General features: G+C 36.2%; 7 protein-coding genes across 7 annotated transcripts; 4 read left to right on the top strand and 3 right to left on the bottom strand.

Moving 5' to 3' along the window:
* Positions 1–452: 452 nt before the first annotated feature.
* Positions 453–2,350, bottom strand: LOC18016032 (protein ROOT PRIMORDIUM DEFECTIVE 1). Its single transcript, XM_006398201.2, has one exon. The coding sequence runs from the start codon at positions 2,133–2,135 to the stop codon at positions 867–869; it is 1,269 nt and encodes a 422-aa protein (XP_006398264.1). The 5' UTR covers positions 2,136–2,350; the 3' UTR covers positions 453–866.
* Positions 2,351–3,229: 879 nt separating this feature from the next.
* Positions 3,230–6,259, top strand: LOC18016031 (probable LRR receptor-like serine/threonine-protein kinase At5g45780). Its single transcript, XM_006398200.2, has 11 exons — positions 3,230–3,505; positions 3,587–3,719; positions 3,823–3,894; positions 3,971–4,114; positions 4,205–4,276; positions 4,364–4,423; positions 4,501–4,574; positions 4,655–4,801; positions 4,884–5,222; positions 5,305–5,696; positions 5,830–6,259. The coding sequence occupies exons 1-11, from the start codon at positions 3,349–3,351 to the stop codon at positions 6,136–6,138; spliced, it is 1,899 nt and encodes a 632-aa protein (XP_006398263.1). The 5' UTR covers positions 3,230–3,348; the 3' UTR covers positions 6,139–6,259.
* A 2,693-nt stretch (positions 6,260–8,952) lies between these two features.
* On the top strand, positions 8,953–10,892 carry LOC18016030 (60S ribosomal protein L11-1). Its single transcript, XM_006398199.2, has 5 exons — positions 8,953–9,085; positions 9,191–9,298; positions 9,433–9,475; positions 9,570–9,765; positions 10,487–10,892. The coding sequence occupies exons 1-5, from the start codon at positions 9,083–9,085 to the stop codon at positions 10,683–10,685; spliced, it is 549 nt and encodes a 182-aa protein (XP_006398262.1). The 5' UTR covers positions 8,953–9,082; the 3' UTR covers positions 10,686–10,892.
* An 844-nt stretch (positions 10,893–11,736) lies between these two features.
* LOC112086406 (receptor-like protein 55) lies at positions 11,737–13,099 on the bottom strand. Its single transcript, XM_024155316.1, is given in 2 exon segments — positions 11,737–12,850; positions 12,853–13,099. Coding segments are annotated over 2 exon segments (1,248 nt in total). The 3' UTR covers positions 11,737–11,849.
* A 743-nt stretch (positions 13,100–13,842) lies between these two features.
* Positions 13,843–16,009, bottom strand: LOC18016029 (WD repeat-containing protein 53). Its single transcript, XM_024155256.1, is given in 11 exon segments — positions 13,843–14,157; positions 14,248–14,678; positions 14,771–14,848; positions 14,922–14,942; positions 14,945–14,963; positions 15,063–15,119; positions 15,218–15,277; positions 15,350–15,412; positions 15,496–15,557; positions 15,654–15,750; positions 15,883–16,009. Coding segments are annotated over 11 exon segments (1,080 nt in total). The 5' UTR covers positions 15,985–16,009; the 3' UTR covers positions 13,843–14,067.
* A 560-nt stretch (positions 16,010–16,569) lies between these two features.
* Positions 16,570–22,040, top strand: LOC18016028. Its single transcript, XM_006398197.2, has 2 exons — positions 16,570–16,674; positions 21,701–22,040. Exons 1-2 carry the CDS (start codon positions 16,614–16,616, stop codon positions 22,018–22,020), a joined length of 381 nt encoding a protein of 126 aa, XP_006398260.2. The 5' UTR covers positions 16,570–16,613; the 3' UTR covers positions 22,021–22,040.
* Positions 22,041–23,401: 1,361 nt separating this feature from the next.
* LOC18016027 lies at positions 23,402–24,240 on the top strand. The gene is made up of 2 exons (XM_006398196.2): positions 23,402–23,549; positions 23,894–24,240. The coding sequence occupies exons 1-2, from the start codon at positions 23,489–23,491 to the stop codon at positions 24,199–24,201; spliced, it is 369 nt and encodes a 122-aa protein (XP_006398259.1). The 5' UTR covers positions 23,402–23,488; the 3' UTR covers positions 24,202–24,240.
* Positions 24,241–24,254: the final 14 nt, after the last annotated feature.

Genomic DNA, 24,254 nt, shown 5'->3' with positions numbered 1-24,254 from the left:
ATATATAGAGTTTCTACTGTATATGGATAAAATATTAGTGGTAATTGAAAACTAATTTGATAACTGGCATATGCAGCATTTTCAAAAGTAACATGAGCTTAAATTGGGCCTTCATAAACATAAACCCACATTAATGAGCCTTGTTGGGCTTCAAGTTTCGCCGATCTAGACCAGAAGCAGAAGAAGCATGAGTTGGTGAAGTTTCTGCAATTACTGTACTTAGTGTTCTAACCATATATTTTCTCTGTAATTTCTTTGTTCTTACCAAGTTTGTTTATGACTTTTCACATAAATTCACTGACGTTCTGATGATTCCCTATCTATGAAGAACTCAGTGAGATGTAAATCTCCATTTTGTGTTCCTCTTCTTCCAAATCAATTCTTATCAAATGGTTTGTTGTTTGTTGTTTTTTTTTTACATTTTCTTCCTAATCACACCTATCGCCCACAAAACAAAATATGTGTTAGACATGAGACAAGAATAATCATTGATCAGACAAGAGCAGTAAACAGATTACAACAAGATACTCAAAATCAAGCTACCTCCACAAGTCATCTTCTATTTTCTGAATTTTATTCCTCTGCCTTTACTTACAGTGTCGATTATAAAGCAAAGTCCAACTAAAACTCTTCTAATCTCTTCAACAGCTTCTGAAGCTACTCCTGCCACATTGCATCATTGTTCTCTACTTCTCTCCAACCTTTCTTGTTTGAACCACGCCTCACATAATAAAGCCTTTTCATGGCTTATCAATCAACCAAATCACAATAATCTGATTTTTCAACTGATAATTTCATTGCTTCTGCAAAAACTCCATTGCTTCTGCAATCTTGTTCTTGACAGATGAACCTGGCCTTTGTTTAAATCATTTCCCAAGAATTGGTAAGACCCAATCTCCATCTCTCTCTCCTTCCCAACTTTCATGAGAGCTCACTACAACATCTCTCTTCTCTTCATCAGTTTCATCTCCGGTTTGCAACAACTCTCTAGAATGACGGTTTCCCAACAACACAAGATCCAGCATTTTCCTCCGCACATTGTATATCGGATTTGGCTCGATCAAACAGCCTTTGATATAAGCCTCTCTAAGAAACAGAGTCTGCGTACTTCCTTTCGTCGACACATAGAAAATCCCGGGATGTTTCAAGACCACTTCCCTAACGTTGACTTCGATTCCAAGATCCTTTCGAAAATGAGCTAATCTCTCAACTTCGACCATTTTCTCAACAGTTAAGCTCAGAAGCTCGTGTATAACCGCAACAACTCGCTTCTCGAACCTCTCTAACCCTCTTGGAATCTGCTTTCTCTCGTAAGGCTTTACATAAGGAACTCTTTGCCAATTCCTCAACTCTTCTCTGAAACCTTTCTCAATCTTGAATCCTGTTGGAAGATTGATAGGAAACGCGTAATTCGTCTCGAACTCACTCAACCATTTCTCTCTATATTCAATCTCTCTCCACTCCTCAACTTTTGCCACACACAAACTCTCATCATCATCACCATCAACTAACTCCAAAGTCTCCAAATCAACTAACCTGAAATTTGATGTATACTTAGCCAAAACCGAGTCTCGAAAATCCTCAGGCAACCCAAGTTCTTTTCTAATCAACCTCAAAGCATGGACACGAAGAACACCGTTTCTAGACAACAGCAACAACTTCTTTACCCTTCTCACTGCATCCATCTCACACTCTCTAATCACATTCTCTTCCTCATCAATCAATTCCTTCAATTTCTCAGTGATCCTACAACACAGGTTTCTCCTATAAGGATGTGTAAAGACCTCAAAGGCATGAGGATACTTACCCACGAAAGCTCCGATGCTTACATTCAAACCAACGAGATTCTTCCATCGAGACATTAGCTGCAAAGACACGAAAGGACCACGCTTTTTGCAAGACATGAGCTTCGAGATTCCGAGGATGATGTTTAGCTTCCTCATCTGAGCAATGAGTTTGTCTAATCGATTGTCTCTTGTTCGATTCTCTAACCTGGTTTGCGCTGAATCTACAGGCTTTAACCATCTCCTCTGGTTGTAGAAGTAAAGGGGACAAAAAGATGATACCTTTTTCGGGTTTTGATGAGTTAAAGCTTCTCCTATGCTATTGCATCTCAAAGCTCTTAGAGAATTCATATTTTTTCTGTAAATTTAGGAAGAAGAAACACTTTATAAACAGAGAAAACCATTCACCGTTTCTCCGAAGCTGGTTCTGAAATTAGGAATTCTTTGTCAGCCAGACCAATTCGAAGCAGCAATTCCATAACTGGGTTTTGTTAACGCGACACGGAAAATAATTTCTTGGGATGAATTCGAGAGAACGCGGCGCGGAAAGAGGAAGAACCAGTTTGAAGAAGGGGTTTTTTTTTTTTTTTTTTTTATGGGGTTTGTTTTGGTAACCCTTTTCTGCTCAAAATTAAATAATAGAGTAATGAAAATGGTACTTTACATTCACAAAAAATGAAAATGCTACTTTCACAAAAAATTAAAATGCTTAATTTAGTTTTTTTTCAGACCAAAAAATAAAAATAATAATTTCTATAATAATTATTTTTCAATCAAATCATAAATATAATAAGAAGTTGTATCTCACTCCTTTCTTAGTTTCAACATTTTAAAATATAACTCATAATTTTTGTTAAAAAATTGAAAAAGAAAAAAAAATGAAAACTCTTTAGTTACAAAATTTTCAGTTGTTGTGTTCACATAGATAAAGTAATATGATCATAGTTATTTAGCTGATTCACCCAATTATTTCATGTAAATTGTTTGTTATTTTGTTTTTCTGTAGAAAAAGTGAAAAACCATATCTTTACAAATTTGTTTTACTAATTTTTTTTATTAATGTTTCTACTTACTAACTACTACTATACATCAATGCATAACAAATGGTTTCACATTCATTAAACTCTTCTTGCTTGTGCTTTAAACAAAGAAGTTCTCCATAAATGAGAATTACATTGATGCTTCATGCTTCACCATTGATTTTTCAAATCAGGTTCACGAGTGCGGTTGTACCACTGTTAAAGTACGTTCGATTACAGGGGATCTAATCTCACTCACTGTCGAAGTCAGAGAGTGTCAGACATTGAAATGAAAAGAGAAAAAAAAGTCTTTAAGAATAGAGACAAGGGAACACTCCATTGAGTATTTCGAGACTTTCCCGCTTCCATAAAACTAATCTTCGATTTTTTAATCTGTCTTCTTCCTTATTCCGAATCAACATATAAATCAAAAACCCACCGGACCACCTGATAAATTTAATGAAAATCTTTTTTATTGTAAGAATATGTAAATATAATGGTTTTAATGGCGTTATTGGTTTGTTTTACCCTAGACGAAGGGGCAAATGAATTGCGCGAAAACGATAACATTGGAAATACTCCTTTTTCCGATGGAGATTGTGATAAAGTTTATGTTTTTAGGGTTCTTGATTTGTTATTCTGTTCTTGATTCTGTTTCTGCAATGGATAGTCTCTTATCGCCCAAGGGTGTTAACTATGAAGGTGGAGAAAAAAGATTCGAAAAAATCTTTCTTTTATTTGTGAAAAAAGGGTTTTAATATGTCCAAATTTTGTTTCTTGTAGTTGCTGCGCTAATGTCAGTGAAGAACAAGATGAAAGATGAGACAGAGGTTTTGTCTGGTTGGGATATAAATTCTGTTGATCCTTGTACTTGGAACATGGTTGGTTGCTCCTCTGAAGGCTTCGTCGTTTCTCTGTAAGTATTCATCGCACACCACATATTCGACCAAAGTCTCTGAGAACGTTTAATTCTTCTTCTTCTTCTGCAATTTGAATTGTTTATTGAATATCTTATGCAGAGAGATGGCTAGTAAAGGATTATCAGGGACAATATCAACTAGTATTGGGGAACTATCTCATCTTCAAACACTGTGAGTAAAACAAATTTATGGTCAATCTTGGAAATCAAGAATGTGTTTTATGTTATTTAACTTGTTGTGCGTATAGGTTACTGCAGAATAATCAGTTAACCGGTCCAATACCTTCCGAGTTAGGCCAACTTTCTGAGCTTGAAACACTTGATCTCTCTGGGAACCGGTTTAGTGGAAAGATCCCAGCTTCTTTAGGGTTCCTAACTCACTTGAACTACTTGTGAGTTTGCTAGTTATGATTCTTGAGTTAGTGAATCTTGTCACTTGAGTTAGTTATTTATCTTACAAGTCCTTTTCTTAAGTTTTTCAGGCGGCTTAGTAGGAATCTATTATCCGGGCAAATCCCTCATCTCGTCGCTGGCCTCTCAGGTCTTTCTTTCTTGTATGTCTTGCTCTACCTTAACAGTACAGTTTATCAATTTACTATTTCGTATATCGTTTCTTAGACTGTTGTCTTATTTATGAAAAGGGATCTCTCTTTCAACAATCTAAGCGGACCAACTCCAAGTATATTAGCAAAAGACTACAGGTAGTATATGCGAGAAAATGCACTTTACAATGTATATGAAAGCCTCTCTCCTGACACTTCTTTTTCTTCTGTTGTAGGATTGTAGGAAATGCATTCCTTTGTGGTTCAGCTTCCCAAGAGCTTTGTTCAGATGCTACACCTGTGAGAAATGGTATGGTGTCTTTAAAAAACTAAGCTTTTATTTTATGTTGAACGTGAATAATTTCAACTTGTGTGGTTATTGATCTGCAGCGTCTGGTTTGTCTGAAAAGGACAATAGTAAACATCACAGCTTAGTGCTCTCTTTTGCATTTGGCATTGTTGTAGCCTTCATCGTCTCTCTAATGTTCCTCTTCTTGTGGGTGCTTTGGCGTCGATCACGTCTCTCAAGATCACATGGTACACATCTCCAAAAATCTAATCTTTTATGGTAAAGGTCAAGACTTTTCTAAAATCTGCTACTGTTTATTGTGTTTCTTAGTGCAGCAAGACTATGAATTTGAAATCGGGCATCTGAAAAGGTTCAGTTTCCGTGAAATACAAAACGCAACAAGCAATTTCAATCCAAAGAACATTCTTGGACAAGGAGGATTCGGGATGGTTTATAAAGGGTATCTCCCAAATGGAACCGTTGTGGCGGTTAAAAGATTGAAAGATCCAAATTATACAGGGGAAGTTCAGTTTCAAACCGAAGTCGAGATGATTGGCTTAGCTGTTCATCGTAATCTTCTTCGTCTATTTGGTTTCTGTATGACCCCGGAAGAGAGAATGCTTGTGTATCCATATATGCCTAATGGAAGTGTCGCTGATCGTCTGAGAGGTTTCCACTTATAACCATATCTCATTTCATAAGCTATAAAAGTCTTTTAAAAGATGACAATTTTTGTATGGGTTTTGTTCAGATAGTTATGGAGAAAAGCCGTCTCTAGATTGGAATCGAAGGATATGCATTGCGCTTGGTGCAGCTCGAGGGCTTGTTTACTTGCACGAGCAATGTAATCCAAAGATTATTCACAGAGACGTCAAAGCTGCAAATATTCTACTTGATGAGAGCTTTGAAGCAATTGTTGGCGATTTTGGTCTCGCAAAGCTTTTAGACCAGAGAGATTCACATGTCACAACCGCGGTTCGAGGAACTATTGGACACATTGCTCCTGAGTACCTTTCCACTGGACAATCTTCCGAGAAAACCGATGTTTTTGGATTCGGGGTATTGATTCTTGAACTCATAACGGGTCATAAGATGATTGATCCAGCCAATGGTCAGATTCGAAAAGGAATGATATTGAGTTGGGTAAGCCAAAAGATTGAATCTTTTCTGTTTTCCATCTTTTGAATTGCATAAAGCAAGAAACTTTTTTGGATTTTGATTGATCCCATTAGAAAGGACAAAACTTGAATAAAAAACATTGGTTTTCTTGGATCAGGTAAGGACGTTGAAAGCAGAGAAAAGATTTGCGGAGATGGTGGACAGAGATTTGAAGGGACAGTTTGATGATTTGGTATTGGAGGAAGCTGTGGAGTTGGCTCTGCTTTGTACGCAGCCACATCCGAATCTAAGACCGAAGATGTCTGAAGTCTTGAAGATTCTTGAAGGTTTAGTGGAACAGTCTGGTTATGAGCAGACACAAAGTGGGTATGAAGCTAGAGCTCCGAGTGTTTCTAGGAATTACAGTAAAGGTCATGAGGAGAATTCGTTTATAATTGAAGCCATTGAGCTCTCTGGACCACGATGAGACTTGAAAACTAACTATATCAAAGTGTGATTGGTTGGGTTTTCTAGTTTTCTTGTCATTGTTAATTTCTGTTTTTGGTCACTCTTTCCATTCTTTTGTTCCAAGAATAAAAAATGATGATTTGGGGAGTAATCGATATTTCATTATTTTGCTCTAAATGGTAATGGTAGAAAGTAGATAAGTAGAACTTAATGGACTAAGATGGGATAATTGATGATGTGTTTTGGACTTTAAACCCATGGATTAGCCAGAAAAAATGCCCTCTCTGTTATAATACTCTAGATTAGGATCTGGATGATTATCCAGACATATAGGAAAACACATTACAAATGTTGATATTAACATTTAGATTTTTGTTAGAAACTCAAAAGACCATGTTTTGAATCCGTATGATACGTAGAGAGAAAACGGCTAATTAGTACCTGAACTGCAAGTTCTGGTACCGTTTAGTACCCGAGAAATTTTGGTGTGCGAAATAATACTTCAACTCGTACATATTGGCAAATCGGTACCTGCACTTGTCTTTTTTGGCCGATCATTACTTTGACCTTGTTTCCGTTAGTCAACCCCGTCTATTTTTAAACGGGATGTGTCGAGTGCCACTGTGGCATCCACGTCACTATACCGTTTGGGCAAATGAAAAAACGTCGCCTTGTAGGAATTATCGAGAATTAAAAAAATTATAAGGTAAAACGACGTCGTTTAATGATTAGGAGAACAAAAAAAAAAAAAACAAGACGCCGTCGTTTTATAATAGATCACCAAAACAAAGCGTAGTCTTCTTCTTCCTCTGAGGCTCGACCTGAAATTGGGGAAAAACAAAACAACAACAGCTAGGGTTTCGGTGGTCGAACAAATCAGTAAGGAATGGCTACATCATCGAATTCAAACAATTCCTCACGAATTTCAGGTAAGTTGGGAGTTGTCAATACACGCTTGTATTCTTCGGATAGCGATTTCCTCCGATTTCCTCTTGTTTATGTAGTTTTTCATGTTCATATTAGAAATTTGAATTTGTATTACAAACCTGCAGGGTTTAGTGTTGGTATGTCTTGTGGTGTTCCCGAAGGACTTACAGGTATGCCCATTACTTGTAGGTGTGGAGAAGTTTCTGTGATAAGAACTTCAGGAACACCTAAAAATCCCGGAAGACTTTTCTATTGTTGTCCAAAACGGTCGCAGAAGGTAAATTCAGTTCACAGATTATCATTCTTATTAGCGTTATTTGAATGAGGAGTAAAGAAAAACTTTCATTTTGAGTATGAATTCATGATGTCGTTTTATCTGGTGCAAGGACAATTATCATTTGTTCAAATGGACATATGAGGCTATGGTAGAAGAAATGTTTCAGGTGAAAGATATGATGCAGAAGTTAGAAGTCAAAACAAGATCTTGTGAAGCAAGGGTCAATTGCTTTGACAAAGAAATGAAAACCATGAAGACCATAGCTCGTGCGTATGAGAAAGAGGTCGAAGCAATGAAAACTGAGCTATGGTTTTTAAAGACTATGATTGTGTGTGGAGCTGTTGTGATCGGTGGTTACTTTTTTTAGGGCTTAGTTAATTCTAGAAATCTTGATGTTTTGTTGTAATTTGTTGGATTAAAACTTCTATTAATGTTAGATATTGTAAGATTGAGTTGGATTCCAAAATATTTTGAATTGCAGAATTAAGACTGACAAATTTAAAATGATCATCCAAAGTTCAACACAGCTGGAACATTCAAACCAAAATAACTACAATTCGACTAAAGTCATGGTTTTAAACCAAAACAACAAAAACACCAAAACATCAAAACACCAAATAGTCATGGTTTGAAAGTCTTCTTGTGCATACCTGTAAGTCTTTCGGGAACACCACAAGACATACCAACACTAAACCCTGCAGATTTGTAATACAAATTCAAATTTCTAATATGAACATGAAAAACTACATAAACAAGAGGAAATCGGAGGAAATCGCTATCCGAAGAATACAAGCGTGTATTGACAACTCCCAACTTACCTGAAATTCGTGAGGAATTGTTTGAATTCGATGATGTAGCCATTCCTTACTGATTTGTTCGACCACCGAAACCCTAGCTGTTGTTGTTTTGTTTTTCCCCAATTTTAGGTCGAGCCTCAGAGGAAGAAGAAGACTACGCTTTGTTTTGGTGATCTATTATAAAACGACCGCGTCTTGTTTTTTTTTTTTTTTGTTCTCCTAATCATTAAACGACGTCGTTTTACCTTATAATTTTTTTAATTCTCGATAATTTCTACACGGCGACGTTTTGTCATTTGCCCAAACGGTATAGTGACGTGGATGCCATAGTGGCACTCGACACATCCTGTTTAAAAATAGACGGGGTTGACTAACGGAAACAAGGTCAAAGTACTGATCGGCCAAAAAAGACAAGTGCAGGTACCGATTTGCCAATATGTACGAGTTGAAGTATTATTTCGCACACCAAAATTTCTCGGGTACTAAACGGTACCAGAATTTGCAGTTCAGGTACTAATTAGCCGTTTTCCCGATACGTAGATATAAAAAGTGTTAAATCCATGCTTTAGTTAATTGAAAAACACTGTAAATATATAAATGGTGACAATTGTATAAATTGAAACTAAAATCTCTTAAAAACATCATATAAATACGGAAGGAGTAAAGTACTAGCAAATTTGAAAACTAATTAACTGAAAAATACAGCAGTCCATTGTTGAAAGATACATTTTGGAATTTATGTTTCTTTTATAACTAAAAGAGTATAATTCAGTAAAAGGCCATATGACAAAAATTATGCTATACTCATCGTGGGCTTTGTAAATTTTCGATAGGGTTAATTTCGTCATTTGTAACGAAACCCTAGTACCGTCCCATATAAGTCCTTTCACTTCCCACTTGACGCAGTTTCGGTTTCGCAACTCTCTTTGCTTCCTCACTTAGCTCGATTTTGATCCTTAAGAATGGTAAATTCCTCGTCTTTTCTCTGTAGATCATCGATTCAAGTGGTGATGTATTTTGGTAATTGGGTTTATAATCTTTGTTTTTGTTTTTTCTCTTGGTGATTGCAGGCGTCGGAGAAGAAGCTGTCGAACCCCATGAGGGACATTAAGGTCCAGAAACTCGTTCTTAACATCTCCGTTGGTGAGAGTGGTGATCGTCTCACTCGTGCCTCTAAGGTCCGTTTTTTGTTTTTTTTTTCCATAGAGAAAAAAGACATCTTTAAATTACCATTTCTCGTCACTCTAATTGGCTTAGATTGTCACACGATGAGTTATGAATTGTTGTTTTTGGTCCATTTTTTCTCTTGTAGGTGTTGGAACAGCTCAGTGGTCAAACCCCTGTCTTCTCCAAGGGTATGTGAATGTTAAAAAATTCTCATTTTGTCTTTTTTTGTTGTGTCAAATCTTGATTCTGATGTTGTGTTATCATGGGTTCTCTATATTGCAGCGAGGTACACTGTGAGGTCTTTTGGAATTAGGCGTAACGAAAAGATTGCGTGCTATGTCACCGTGAGAGGTGATAAGGCAATGCAGCTTCTTGAGAGCGGTTTGAAAGTTAAGGAGTATGAGCTTCTTAGGAGGAACTTTAGTGACACTGGTTGCTTTGGTTTCGGTATTCAAGAGCACATTGATCTTGGAATCAAGTAAGTTTTCTGTTTTTTTTGAAACAAATAGATTAATTGGTTTTGCACAATGTTTTAGCATTTCGTTTTCTTCGTGTATCAAGCAATTGCATCTAGAAATGAACAATCTCCAAATTAGTGTTATGTTCGGTTTAGATTTGATTATAGATAAGGCCTACTAGTTTTGGTTGAATGTTTAGATTGGGTTCTATAAAAGGTGAAAAGCTTTACTGATGTTTAAGGATTATGTTTTGGTATTGATTAAAGATAAACCGTTTACTAGTTTTCACCCAAATGCCCAATGTTAGATTTATGTTTGCTAAAAGATGAACACTATACTTGCTTCTTTTTAGTAGAATGTTTAGGTTTGAGTTTATTTAAAAACACACTTTACTCGCTTATGAGGAATCTTACATTTGGAATTCATTAACGATTTAACATTTATCTGTGGCATCGATTGGATAATATGGTAAATAATCGACTGTGAAAATAATTGTGATAAATCTACAGCAAGTTCTTCATGATAACCATTGCTTCAAAGACAAATATTGGGAGAATGTTAGGTTTGGAATTTGAATAAGTGAACCATATGCTGGAGAATTCATGGGATGTTAAATTTGGGTTCGATAAAAAGATAAACTCTTAACTGGTATATTTGTGGAATCATAGATTTGGATTTGATAAAAGATAAACGCTTTACTGGTTTTTGTGGTTCTCATATGTTTTAATGTTGTGTATTTAGGTACGATCCTTCGACCGGTATCTACGGAATGGACTTCTACGTTGTTCTTGAACGCCCAGGATACCGTGTGGCTCGTCGCCGTAGATGCAAGGCTCGCGTTGGTATCCAACACAGAGTGACTAAGGATGATGCAATGAAATGGTTCCAAGTTAAGTACGAAGGAGTTATTCTCAACAAGTCTCAGAACATCACTGGATAAAAAAAAAAAAAGTTTAAATCTTCAGAGATTTTTGGGTATTTTAGCAATTCGTTTCAAGCTGTTATCTTTACTATTTCTGTATCTCTTTTTAGACATCAGTTCGGTAGAATCTAAATTTTCCAAGAACCTTGAGATATGGTTTTGTTTTTTCTCGAATTTGTCGTCTTCATCAAAACTAAAATTAATCAAAGCAGTTTCTTTGATTTTTATGTTCTTTGAGCTCTTCAACTTTGACATTATCAACAACAAGAAGCTAGAATTGTCCTGTGTTCAGGAATTAGTTCTCACCAGTGTTCAAGAAAGCGAGCGGTGATATAACGCCTGAGATAAATTAATTTATTATATATATTTTTATAGAATGCAACATATAAGATTATATGATTTGTTCATAAATAGTAATATTTAGTTCTCACCATTGTTCTAGTGGATTGATTGTCGAAGATTAGAGAGACTTGAATACAGTTGTCTAGTAGATAATTTGATAGACAATCGATAATAAAACAGCAATGTGATAAGTCTTAAAGTTCTTCATTATAGTATCAATGCTTCAAAGGCAAAATTGGTAGAGTCCGGAATCATAACCACTCTTTCATTTTACTCAGCTCACTTAATAATCATTTTTATTCCCTAATCATTTCTTTACAGTCCATAATTTGGGAAGAGTTCTAATTTAAGTAATCTATAAAAAAGTTTTAATAACTTTTGGGAATAATGATTTGAAGAAAAACTAATGATTTGAATTTTCACACCTTTTTGTTTACTCCACTCATTACTTGGTTAGTCCATATTTTGGCAAAGGTAATAAGTAATCGGGAGTAATCTGCCCAAACAATTTTTATGAATACTTTCCACTAGAATAAACCAAATGAACTATTTAAAAAACCCAAAATAACTCTTCAGACAGTCATAATTTGAAGTCTTATAAAATCACAATTCACAACAACAAAATTTGGTGGAAAATAGCAAATACAAAAGGTGTCCAAAACCATAAATTTCCCATTTAATTACAAAGCAATGAACAAGAGGTGAGAAAAAGTCCGTTACTTTTAAACCGGGTTGTACCGGTTTTCACCCAACGGTCTAATTATTCTCAAACGAATCAGTCCAAAAGATTTGAAGACTTTCTGAAAAAAAAACCGGTAAAGATTAGACCTTTTTGAGAATTCAACCACACCATTTAGCGACAAGGATGAGGAAGATGATCAAGAACACAAGCGAAGAAAGACCAATGGCGACACCAAGCACAGTCTCGTTAGAACCACGATGCTCTGTTTTCGTATCCTCATCCTCTCCTTCTTCTTCGCCATTATCGTCTTCCTCCTCATCATCCGCCGTCGAATCCTCCTTCTGCGGCGGAGACGACAAAGGCAAGCCGTATCTATCACATGGAGCAATGCCCAGGTTAAGCTTCGACGACAGAACAGTGTGGTTGTAACAGAGATCACTGTTCCCTCCGATTTCGAAAAATTCGAGCTTTTTGATGAAACTCTCGTTAAACGGCAAGACTCCATGAAATGAGTTATCAGCGAGGTTCAAGTGTTTAAGATTGTTCATCTCGGAGAAGAAGCTTGGAACGGTACCGTTTAGCTGATTCCCGCTAAGATCCAAACGCGTAAGCTCAGAGATCGACGAGATCGAACTCGGGATTGGTCCTGATACTCTGTTCGAAGCCAAAGACAGGTTTTTTAACCAGACCAAGTCTCCGATTTTGTTTGGTATTTGGCCGGAGAGTGAGTTACGAGATAGATTCAAAGATTCGAGGCTTGAGAGAATAGTAATCGAATCGCGTAGTGATCCTCTGAGTAAGTTGTTTGATAAATCGATGGAAGTGAGATTCGAGTGAAACGATTTAGGGATTGTGCCGGAGAGATTTGAGTTTGAGATTGTGAGGGAAGTGAGTTTACGCATGTTTCCGAGGATGACGTAAAGACGACCAGAGGTTGAGATTGGTGTTGAGAGGATGTTGAGGTCTTTGAGGTTAACGAGACGAGAGAGGAAGACGCCGGAGAGTCTGTGACGGCGGCGGTGGAAGGAGGAGACGGCGGAGAAGGAGTGGAGGGAGATGGGGAGGTGTTTTGGAGGTGAGAGAGAAGGGAAGTTACGGAAGGAGAGAGAGAGGAGGGATTTGGAGAGAGGTTTTAGGGTTTTGGAGGAGAGAGAGAGAGAGAGGAGAGGTTTGTGAAGGAGAGAGAGGTTACGTGGCGGAAAGGAGAAGCGTTGTCGCAAGTTATGGAGGAGGAGGATGAGTTGTTGTTGTTGTTGCAGGGATCTTTTGTTGTTGTTGTTGTAAGGATTTTGAGAGATATGAGAGCTTTGAGCTGTTTTGGGTCTAATGGAGAAGAGGAGGAGACAGAGGCTAAGAGGAGGAGCAGGAGGAAGATGAGAAACAGCGGTTGCGTTTGCGGCGGTTTCATAGTGGAGAAGAGAGGAGAGATTTCGGAATGTTTGAAAATGGATATGTTTGAAAGGAAGAGTCTTGTACTCTTGTGAGTTATATATATACTCTTTGTGATTTAGTGCTTTTTTAGGATTAAAATACAATTTATTGAATAACAATGGATTTCAACTTCATACCAAATTCTTAAATGTGTGACAAGAAAATTTGAGAAGGATCACCTTTTTGGTGTACATTCCCGTAGATAAGAGTTTTGGTAGAAAACTCAGATTTAAAACTCAGATTGAATAAAACACACAGAAATATAAAACACTGGTGTCCTATAAAACTATAAAAGTGATGATGATAGCAAAGAGTTTAACAATTCAGAATTTAGTTAAATTAAATATGAGTTATTATTTTTGGCAACAAAATCTGAAATAGCAATTTCTGTGTGTGTATATTCAAGTTAGTTGAAGTAAACGTCTTTAAATGAAATAACCCACCATTGTTAACAATTAACATGAACATTGATAATTATAATTCATGAAAACGATAGTGAGTATTGATTTAGAAAATCCTATTAAGACAAAAAAATGATAAAAAGTCTCATTTAGAAGAAACATCAATAGTAGTGTTAGTAGTAGTTAAGGATGTTATGAGTCAAATTCGCGGGTTAAACAGATCTACTATGTAAAAACGTTAGTGTTCAATTTTCTCAAATTAAAATTCGTGTACTATCATTCAATTTATTTATTAAAGAAAACATTATAGAAAAATTAGCGATTTTTTGCCATATGTGAACCGTTTTCGATCAATCTTTGATCGCAAGATGTTGTAGCAATTATGATGTTGTTGCGATTACGCAATTTAATTGTATCTTGCATTTTGAACCTAAGAACAAATAACTAACTTGTGGATCAAGCAACCACTTGAGAAGGTCCACTAACAAACAATGTCCAATAAAGGACGAATCTTTCAGTCTACTTATGAACCCATCAGGCTCAGTTACGAGATTGAGTAAACCTTGACTACTCTTGTTGTGTCACAGACAACAAGATTCTCAGAATCAGATTGATTCGTGCAGAGCCAGTTCACCTGTTTTAAAAGGAAAAGCCAATTAGATATCAGAATCAAAGAGGAAGAAGAAGTGGCAAAGCTAAAGAACTATGATAGCTTCAATTTTACCTTCTTGTTTAGGTCTACATTCAAATGGACGAGATCTCTGTTATTAATGTTGTTGTCTGAGCCAAGACATTTAAAACAATCCCATATTTTAACCGTCTTATCATTACCACCTGAGATCAAGAATCTACCTTTCTCTTGAAACAGAGAAAACGCTACACAAGACACAGCAGCTTTGTGTCCACCAACAGAGTAATCTAACCGAACCCTTTTGATCACATTGTTGTTGCTGCTGCTGCTGCTTCCTTTTGATGTTGATGAAGTTACTTTCCGGGAAAGTTCTGATTCAATATTGATCAAATCTACGATTCCATCACCTCTAGCAACAGCGCATATCTTGTCTAACTTATCAACCATGTCCATTTCCGGAACTGCTATCGAGTGGACAAACGCAGGGTTTAGGCATTGTCCTGAGTTACTTTGTGTATCAGAGCCTGAAAGATTACAGAAATGACTCTTGAAATCAGATCTAATGGCATATATAATATAGATGGCTAATGAACCCGAATCTGTGGCTTAGGCTTACCAAAGTCTATAATCTTTTGCGAGCGACCTTTTGAGAAATCCCACAAAACAAGCTTTGAATCAAGCCCACCAGTTATAACTGTAAGAATATTACCCATTTTAGAAAACTTGAAGAGACATATAATATAATGATAAGCGCAATAGTTAGTTACCTTCCCAAGGTCTCCATGGATGAATTGCACGCTACTGCATATCTTAGTTGTTAGTTACATTAAGGTGCCACTTGAGTTTTATTTTCCGAGGTTTGTAGAATTTCACAGACGCGAGCTACACAAAACAGCGAGAAAGGATACACTTGTATGACCAGCTCTAAGGGTTTTATAAAGGCATTTCTGACCAACGTCAATGATCTGTATTCGAGCGAGCAGTTAATCATACTGAGAAAAGGTCCCAAAGACAAAATCATGTTTATGTAATCTTCAAGTATTATGAACAACTATTGAGGTACCTTAACATCACCAGAATCATCTGCAGAAGCTAGAAAAGATGATTTTCCATTGCATACTACCTACACAAATCAAAATATATTGAAATCGATTTGATGAAGTTTTCAAAAAGTCAGGGTTTTTTAAGTCTCTACCTGGTTGATTTCATCTTTGTTGTAATTGTAACTCTCTAATGGCTTCCAAGAAGCAGCACTTAGCTATAAAAATGCAGAAAGAGAGAAGATTTTAACTGAGTGAAGAATATTTTTATATACTAACCAAAGTTTCGATTTTTTTTTACCATATGAACATCGAAAGACTTGATTTCGTTTCCAGAAGAAGCATATAGAATGTGCTCGTTACCTGAATCAAATGGAAAAAACAAAATTAATCACCAATTGAAACAAAGAAATGTATTTGAGTCTTGAGAGAGATATAGAAGCAAAATAGAGACAAAACCTGTCTTGAAACAAAGAGATGAAACTGGTTCTGTCCCAACGTCAATGGTGAATTGGACATCTTTACATCGCAAATCAAACCAGCAAACGCAACCATCCTATAATCAACTTATTTAAATTGTTAAAAGTTTCTTCTTAAGAACCTAAATCGACAGGAAGTAACTAAAACGAAACCCTAAATTCATCGAATAGAAAAAAAAAGAGAGGTTTCGATTAGAGATTTTGGAGACCTCGCCGGAAGTGACAACAAGTCCCGGCCGTTCACGAGAAGATATACAACAGGTGGCGGTTGATTTATGGCCTCTGAGCTTCCTTGGCTCCGCCATTGCCATAGCTAATCTGTAACTGTGAGTTTCTCCGGCGATTTCTCAGTTTCGGGTCTAAATTAGAGGTCGGCAAAAGCTCTGTAACCAAAAGCTAACCGAACCAAATCGAAACGGTTAAGTCAAAATTGTACCAGATTTTTTTATAAACCATTTGGTTTTGTTACCCGAAAGAAAATGATTTCAAAATCTATACTTTTTTATTTTTTATAAATCTCTTTGGTAATTCTGTTAAACAAATTAATTAGCTTTGACCCAATTAGCTTTGGACCTTTAGAAAGTATATTTAATTTAATTAAATAAGTGATAAACGTTGAATGCTTTTTATTTATGATTTCAGAATCTCTTTTGTAATTTTGGTAAACAAAAATTATTCAGTTTTGACCCAGTGAGGCAGTGAGATTTGACCTTAATTTTAACAAAGGAAAGGAAAACATTTTAATTTAATTTCGTTTTTACTATTATGTTCCTTACCATACGTTTTACATTTGACCTACTTTGCTCAACATTTAAGTACGCATATATTTATGACTATGCCACAAGATTTTTGTTATATAGGATAAACCGATGGCTCCTTGGAAATACTCACTCATAATAAATTTGTCTTTCTTCTCCCATAAAACTCCAAAGAACCAACAATGGCAGCAAAGGCTTGCAAATTCATTGGCCTCCTTATCTTCTTCGCCTTCGTCACCCAAGGTATATATATTTTTATATACATATATATATATATATATATAGAATACAAAAAGTATATTATTTACTTAGAAACAAATATAATATAATCTTCGTCACAAATATAATATAATCTTAGTATATTCCTTGATCATAACTATAAGTTGATGTCCTATACACTACAAGAAAGATCGGGTTTTACGTCGGCATATATCGACGTAAAATCGACGTAAAACAGCATTTACGTCAAATTAACGACGAAAAAAAATTCGTCGTAAAACGATCGTCGTAAAACCAAAATTGTCGTAAAATCGTCGTAAAATTACCAACTCCGGAAAATCGTCGTAAAATCGTCGGAAACTATTCGTCGTAAATGCGACGTAAAATTTCCAACGGAAGTACAACGAAAGAACTCCAACATAAAAACGACGTAAAATCGATGTAAAATTACATCGATTTAACAACGATTAGGAGACGAACAATTTCAATTAAGGGAAACTAATTTTTTAATTGTCGATGTTAAATCGTCGTAAATTTTCGACGTAAATTCGACGTAAACATATTCGACGTAAATTCGTCGTTAAATATTCGACGTTAGATCGACGTAAATTTACGACAAATTTACGTCGATTTATAAATTAAATATTTAATTCGATTTTAATTTAATTAATGAAATTTGAAAATAATAAAAAATTAAAAATAGAAAAAAACAATTTAAATTCAAAAATAATTTATAAATAAAAAAAAAAATTAATACAAATTGTTTTTTACAAAAAAACCTAATCTACAATGTGATTTCGTAATCGTCGAGGTTCAGATCGACGTCACGAGGAGGCTCTCCGTCTTGACCGCCCGTCGCTGCTGGACCGTCGTTTCCCGTCTGCACTACCGGAGCCGAAGACTGACCCTGCGTCTGCTGGTCCGATGGTCCAGTACCGGAAGTACCACCGGTCTCAAAGACCCCTCGTGCTCGCTGTTGCCTCGCTCGGATTACGGTGGCCAACTGCGGAACCGCTTCCGCAATGATGTCGAAGAGACCGTGCATCTCGGTGAGCTCTTGCTTCTGGGCCACTTGCTCATGCCTGAGAGTGGTGATCTCAGCATTGGCCGTAGCAAGCTCCTGGCGAAGCTGACTCGGATCCTCCTGCGTGCGGAATCCGGAAGCCGAGGCGGCAGGACAGTCTCTAATAGAGCCCATCCCTAAGGTTCGGCCCTTCTTCTTCGGAGCAACCTACAAATGGAAAATAAAAACGTTAATTATTTATTAAGTAATAAATATAATAAATTTAAAAAAAAATTGAAATAGATCATACCTCTTCGAAAATCTGGTCTTGCTCAGCGACGGTCAACTATCTCTTTGATGATCCCATAAAAGTCTACTTCACCTCGTACACAAACTCCATAGTTCGTAGTTGCCCGTTGAGTGCCATGACTATAAGTATGAAAAACATAGCCACGTGTGAAATACATAGCTGCAGTAGTTATCTTCGAAATAGGATCTAGGAGCAACTCATGAAACCATACTGCATATGTCATGTCATCATGCTCGACTTGACCTTTTAACCACAATGCATAATGTTGGTCTTTTCGCTTGTTAATTTCATCTTCTGAAACACCGTCAATGCATTCTCGGACTTGACTGACGAAAGTGCTGAAATTTTAAAACATTGTTAAGGACATTTCGTCTGTTCAATCAAATTTTAATAATACATGGTTATAATTATGTACCTCTCGTAAGGTGCCAATTCCTCGCAATTCAGAAGTATATATGTATGTGCGCTGTGGTAGTCTTGTTCGTTTGACCAACAAGTTTCTTTTAGTTTCCCACTTAGACGTCCAATTGGTGAGAATATATCAGGCACACCTTCTACTGCGTAACTTTGTCCTACACCCCCATCGTCGTAACGTCTTGGAGCCCGTTTGCGTGTACGAACCTTTGGAGCAAAGTAATAAGACGTGAAATGAGAAGTCTCTTCTGTCAGACTTCCCGCCACGATAGACCCTTCAACTTTTGCTAAGTTTTTGGCCTTACCCTTCAAATGCTTCATAAATCGTTCAAACGGATACATCCACCTAAACTGAACAGGTCCTCCTAACTCTGCTTCATGAGGGAGGTGTATAGGTAAATGTTCCATAACATCGAAGAAAGCATGTGGGAATATTTTCTCTAAATTGCACAACAATATTGGAATATTTGTAGACAGTTGTGCAACTACATCTTCTGATAATGTCCTTGTACTTAGATCACGGAAGAAAGCTCCAATGCCTCCTAGTGCCTCATGGACATGTCCCGGTAGGAGTTCAGCAAACGCAAAAGGAAGTAACCGTTGCATAAACACATGACAATCATGACTTTTCATCCCTGAAAACTTTTGTCCTTTATCCACAGATTTAGCCAGATTAGATACATATCCATCAGGAAATTTCACGGCTGATGATACCCAATTAAACAATGCTGTTTTTTGTTCAGCACCCAACCAAAATACAGGAACATGTGCTTTCCTATTACTCACCATATGCAACTCAATTCTGTTACATATATCAGGTAAGTCCATCCGTGATTTAACGCTGTCTTTGGTTCTTCCTTGGACGTTCAAAACAGTATGCATGATGTTATCGAAAAAATTCTTCTCAATGTGCATAACATCAAGATTGTGTCTAAGCAAATGATCTTTCCAGTAAGGCAGATCCCAAAATATACTTTTCTTGTGCCAATTGTGATGAACCCCATATCCGTCAGGCATATTCGCAGGAGTGTGCCAATTTCCTCCAAGGGGGACCGTTTCAAGTCCACCCCAATGATCTATTTGCGCTTCAAGCTCTACTCCAGTTAGGTACACTGGTGGAGGGAGACGAACCAATTTGTTCTTTATAAACAAACGCATATTTCTTCTATATTGATGGTTTGGTGGTAAAAACCGACGTTGGCAATCAAACCAACAGGTTTTCCTACCATGTTTAAGCTGAAATGCATCAGTCCTATGAAGACAATAAGGACATGATAACCTCCCATGCGTTGTCTAATCTGATAGCATTCCGTATGCCGGGAAATCGCTTATTGTCCACATAAGCACCGCTCGCATCGTAAAATTTTTACCACTCGAACAGTCATATGTTCGTACTCCAACATGCCACAACTGGTTTAACTCATGTATGAGTGGTTGCAAAAACACATCAAGGGCCCGCTTCGGGTGATTTGGACCAGGGACTAATATACTTAGAAACAAAAACTCTCTTTGCATGCACATATCTGGAGGAAGGTTATATGGCGTAAGAATCACAGGCCATAATGAATATTGCCTACCAGACATACCAAATGGACTAAACCCGTCAGTGCAAAGACCAAGATAAACATTTCGCTTAGACCTAGCAAAGTCTGGATGTACGGTGTTAAAATGTTTCCAAGATTTCCCGTCAGACGGGTGAGTCATTTTGCCATCTGTTTGTGAATGTTCTGCATGCCATCTCATCGACGCAACTGTCCGTTCGGATTGATATAGTCTTTTTAACCTATCAGTGATAGGAAGATACCACATTCGTTGGTAAGGAATCTTCTTACGCCCAGCAATTTGCGGTCTATATCTTGGCTTTTGGCAGAAACGACATTCTTCAAGCTTCTCATCATCTCTCCCAAAAAGCATACAATTATCAACACAAACATCAATCATCTCAGAAGGCAATCCAAGACTAAAAACCAGCTCTGATAGATTGTGATCAGTTTTTATTGTCATCATCCGAGCTGCCAATGATAATTTTGATAAACCTTCCCTACATCCCTCGTACAGAGGCTGTTTTGCTGCGTTTAACATATCATAAAAGCGTTTCGCATCTGCATTGGGCTCCTCAACAGTATCAGCATGTGTTTCATGAAATGCATCAGTAATCATTTCATGCATCATATCATGATCTTCACCCTGAACTTGACTACTTTGATAATCATTGGACGCTTCAAAATCCACATGTTCTTGATGATTACTACTACTCCGTGTAGCCATCTGACCACTACTTTGACCATATTCCTCTCCATGCTGATACCAAATAAAGTATTGGGGCATGAACCCTCTATTCAATAAATGCTGCCAGACAGTGTCAATAAGAATATGTTTCCTATTTTTGCATTTCACACAAGGACAATACATTTTGCCGCTTTCAATTACAGTTTCCAAAAGACCGGCTTGGTACATGAATATTTCCAATCCGTTTTTGAAGTCTTCAGTCAACGACCCATCACCATTTTTGGGCGTATACATCCACTTTCGTAGATCGTATATAGACATTTCAAAAACAAATATTTGACTTTTTGTTTCTGAAATTTGATAGAAATTTCAACTACTAAAAATTTTACTTAAACATTCAAAGACTCAAAAAATTTGTGTCTTTATATGTTTTTTTGGTTGATGGAATAATGAGAGAAGAAAGGGTATATATAGAATTTTTTGTTTGGTTACCAACATATTACCATTGCATATTTACATCAAATTTACGTCGAAATAAAATTTACATCACATTTACGTCGATTTTACGTCAACTACAAGATAGAGGACAATTCGTCGTATTATCGATGTAAATATTACGACAAGATTACGACGAAATAAAATTCGTTCTTTATTTGTCGTAATATCGTCGTAACATTACGACGATTTTACGAGGGTTATTTTTTACGTCGAATTTACGACGAAATTTTTTATCGTCGTAAATACGACGTAATGTCGTCGTAAATTTACGACGATTACAAATCATCGTAAATAATTCGACGGAAAAGCCTCTCTTTCTTGTAGTGATATAGTAACATTTTTTGTTATCAACAACATGCATTATCCTAGGTTTGAATCCAAATAGTGACATGATGACGCCAATAACACAAACTACTAAGTTACATGTCTTAATCATATACCAAGTCTAGTTAAAACTGAACGAATTGTTTTTTAAAAACATATCAACAAGTAATAACATTATAAATCTTATTTTTCTTGTATATTTGTGTTTTTTTTTTCAATTGTTCTAAATAAAGGAAAATATTATTTTCTTGTTTCCGTTGGATATTTTAAAGGGTATGCCGGGATCTGTGAAACGATTCAGGAGAGTGTAATTCTGAAACAATCGAAGACCGGAAAGATGGTTAAGAACAAACCGGAGTGGGAAGTGAGAGTTAAGAACACATGTTCTTGCAATTACTATGAAATACATTTATCGTGCGTCAATTTCAAGTCTGTCACAACCATTGCTAGCTCGGTTTTGTCTAAAACCGGTGATGTGTGTCTCCTCAACGACGGAAAAGTTCTTAGCTATGATGAAGAATACGTTTTCAAATACGTATGGAACACTAGCTTCAACTTCAAGATCACCGACGGCCAGATCGCTTGCTCTTGAATTTTTTTCTAACCCCAAATGTTTCCGGTTTTATTCGGTCTTGGTTCATGTTAGTTTAGTTTATTCTGAGAACACATGAAACTGATGATATTTACTCAAATATATATTGTCCGAATCATTAACTTGAGATTAATAAACGTAAATCACTTTTATTTTGAGTTTTGTTATTTTGTCAGTTATTATTACATTTTTTCACATTCTGCTGACCACAAACTAGGACCAGAACATAATGGACGTTTCATCACATTCCTCCGTTTTAGAGAAAACCTTTCATCCACTTTTTCTCATCTATGGAGAATATTTTTAAAAGCACACTACGAATTAAAAGAATATTTCACAGTCTTGATGGCACTACGAACTAAAAGTTTTATTATCTTTAATGACAGAAAAACTAGTCCTCTTGAAAGAGCTTCTGGTTATATTGTCTACGATTGTAACCGTCCATATATCAGCATTCAACTTTACAACACAGCACAAAAAGATAAACGTTCAAAAACATCAACATGCAGGGCTATTTCTAAGTTGGGACATCAAACCCTTATTAAAATTGAGGACATAAGAGAGTTTTTCACATTAAAAATGTCCAAAAGTGTGTGCATCTTGGTTAACAAGAAATCACTAGCAAGAAATCACTAGAAATCTAGCCATGTATAAGCAAGCGCATTGTTGACATGAAGATATTGACCTTAACCAAGCTGAGTTAAACGAACACTCAATATGTCCCTGCTTAAGTAGCCACAATCATATGCTTAATTAACAAGAGAATCAGGCATCATAGGCTCATAGCCTATGTCAGAATTTCCTGTCTAATATACTGTGGGAAAACAAAACAGAAAGCTACAAACGTATGAGAAACGGTTAGGCGAAAATTGAATCGGAGTTTTATTATAAACCATTTGGGTTTTTTTTTGGGGGTATGAATGTTAAACCATTTGGGTTTGTTACCCGAAACTGGTGATTTTAAAATCCAGTTACTTGAAAGAAAATGATTTCAAAATATATATTTTTTTACTTATGTTTTAAAAAAATCTCTTTTGTAATTTTTGTTAAACAAATTAATTAGCTTTGATCCAATGAGATTTCACCTTTAGTTTAATAAAGCAAAGGAAACACTTTCATTTAATTCAGTAAGAAAATGTTTTTTTTTTATGATTTCAAAATCTCTTTTGTAATTTAGTTTTTTATTATGACCAATGAGTTTTGACTTGTAGTTTAACAAAGCAAATAAAACATTTAATTTAATTAATTTAGTGATTATCTTCTCTTACCATACGTTTTCTATTTGCACCTACTTTTTTCAACATTTTAACACGTATGTATATATTTAGGGGAAACTATACCAAAACTTGTTAATCTGTTATATAAGATAAATCCTATAAATACTCAGTATCAGATCTGAGCAGCCACATACTCAGTCATACTTGATACAATTTTCTAAAGTCTCTGATAAAACTTCAAAGACCAGACAATGGAAGCAAAAGCTTGCAAACTCATTTGCCTCCTTATCTTTTTCGCCTTCATCACCCAAGGTATTTATATATTCGTATACACTTATATATAGTATTAAACAGATATATTATAACCTTAATAGATTCTTTGATCACTATAAGTCGATATCTTACATACCTTTTCTTTTTTTGTCTAACAACATCCATTATGCTAGGCTTGAATCCAAATAGTGACATAGTGACGCCAATAGCACAAACCATTAAAGTTACATGTCCTGATCATATACCAAATCTAATAAATCTATTTTTTTTTTGTATAAAACATATCAACAAGTAGATTAATATTTTTCTTATATGTTTTCTTTTTAATTGTTCTAAATGAAAGCAAAATAAGAGTTTCTTGTTTCCGTTTGAAATTTTTGAAGGGTATGGGTGTGATAGGTTTAGTCTAACCCTGACACAATCGAAGACCGGAAAGATGGTTAAGAACAAACCGGAGTGGGAAGTGAGAGTGAAGAACCCATGTACATGCGTATTCTTTGACATACAGTTGTCGTGCGCCGATTTCAAATCTGTCACAACCATTGATAGCTCGGTTTTGTCCAAAACCGGTGATGTGTGTCTCCTCATGAACGGACAACGTCTAGACGGCGAAGAGGAATACGTTTTCAAATACGTATGGGACACTATCTTCAACTTCAAGATCGCAGACTCCACTATCGCTTGTTCTTGAAATTTTCAAAACTTTGAGATTCACTCATATATTGGATCCGAATCATTAACTTG

The sequence above is a fragment of the Eutrema salsugineum genome, unplaced genomic scaffold (genome assembly GCF_000478725.1).
Source record: "Eutrema salsugineum unplaced genomic scaffold, Eutsalg1_0 scaffold_20, whole genome shotgun sequence".
NCBI classification, from domain to species: domain Eukaryota; kingdom Viridiplantae; phylum Streptophyta; class Magnoliopsida; order Brassicales; family Brassicaceae; genus Eutrema; species Eutrema salsugineum.
This window is presented reverse-complemented; position numbering and strand designations above follow the sequence as displayed.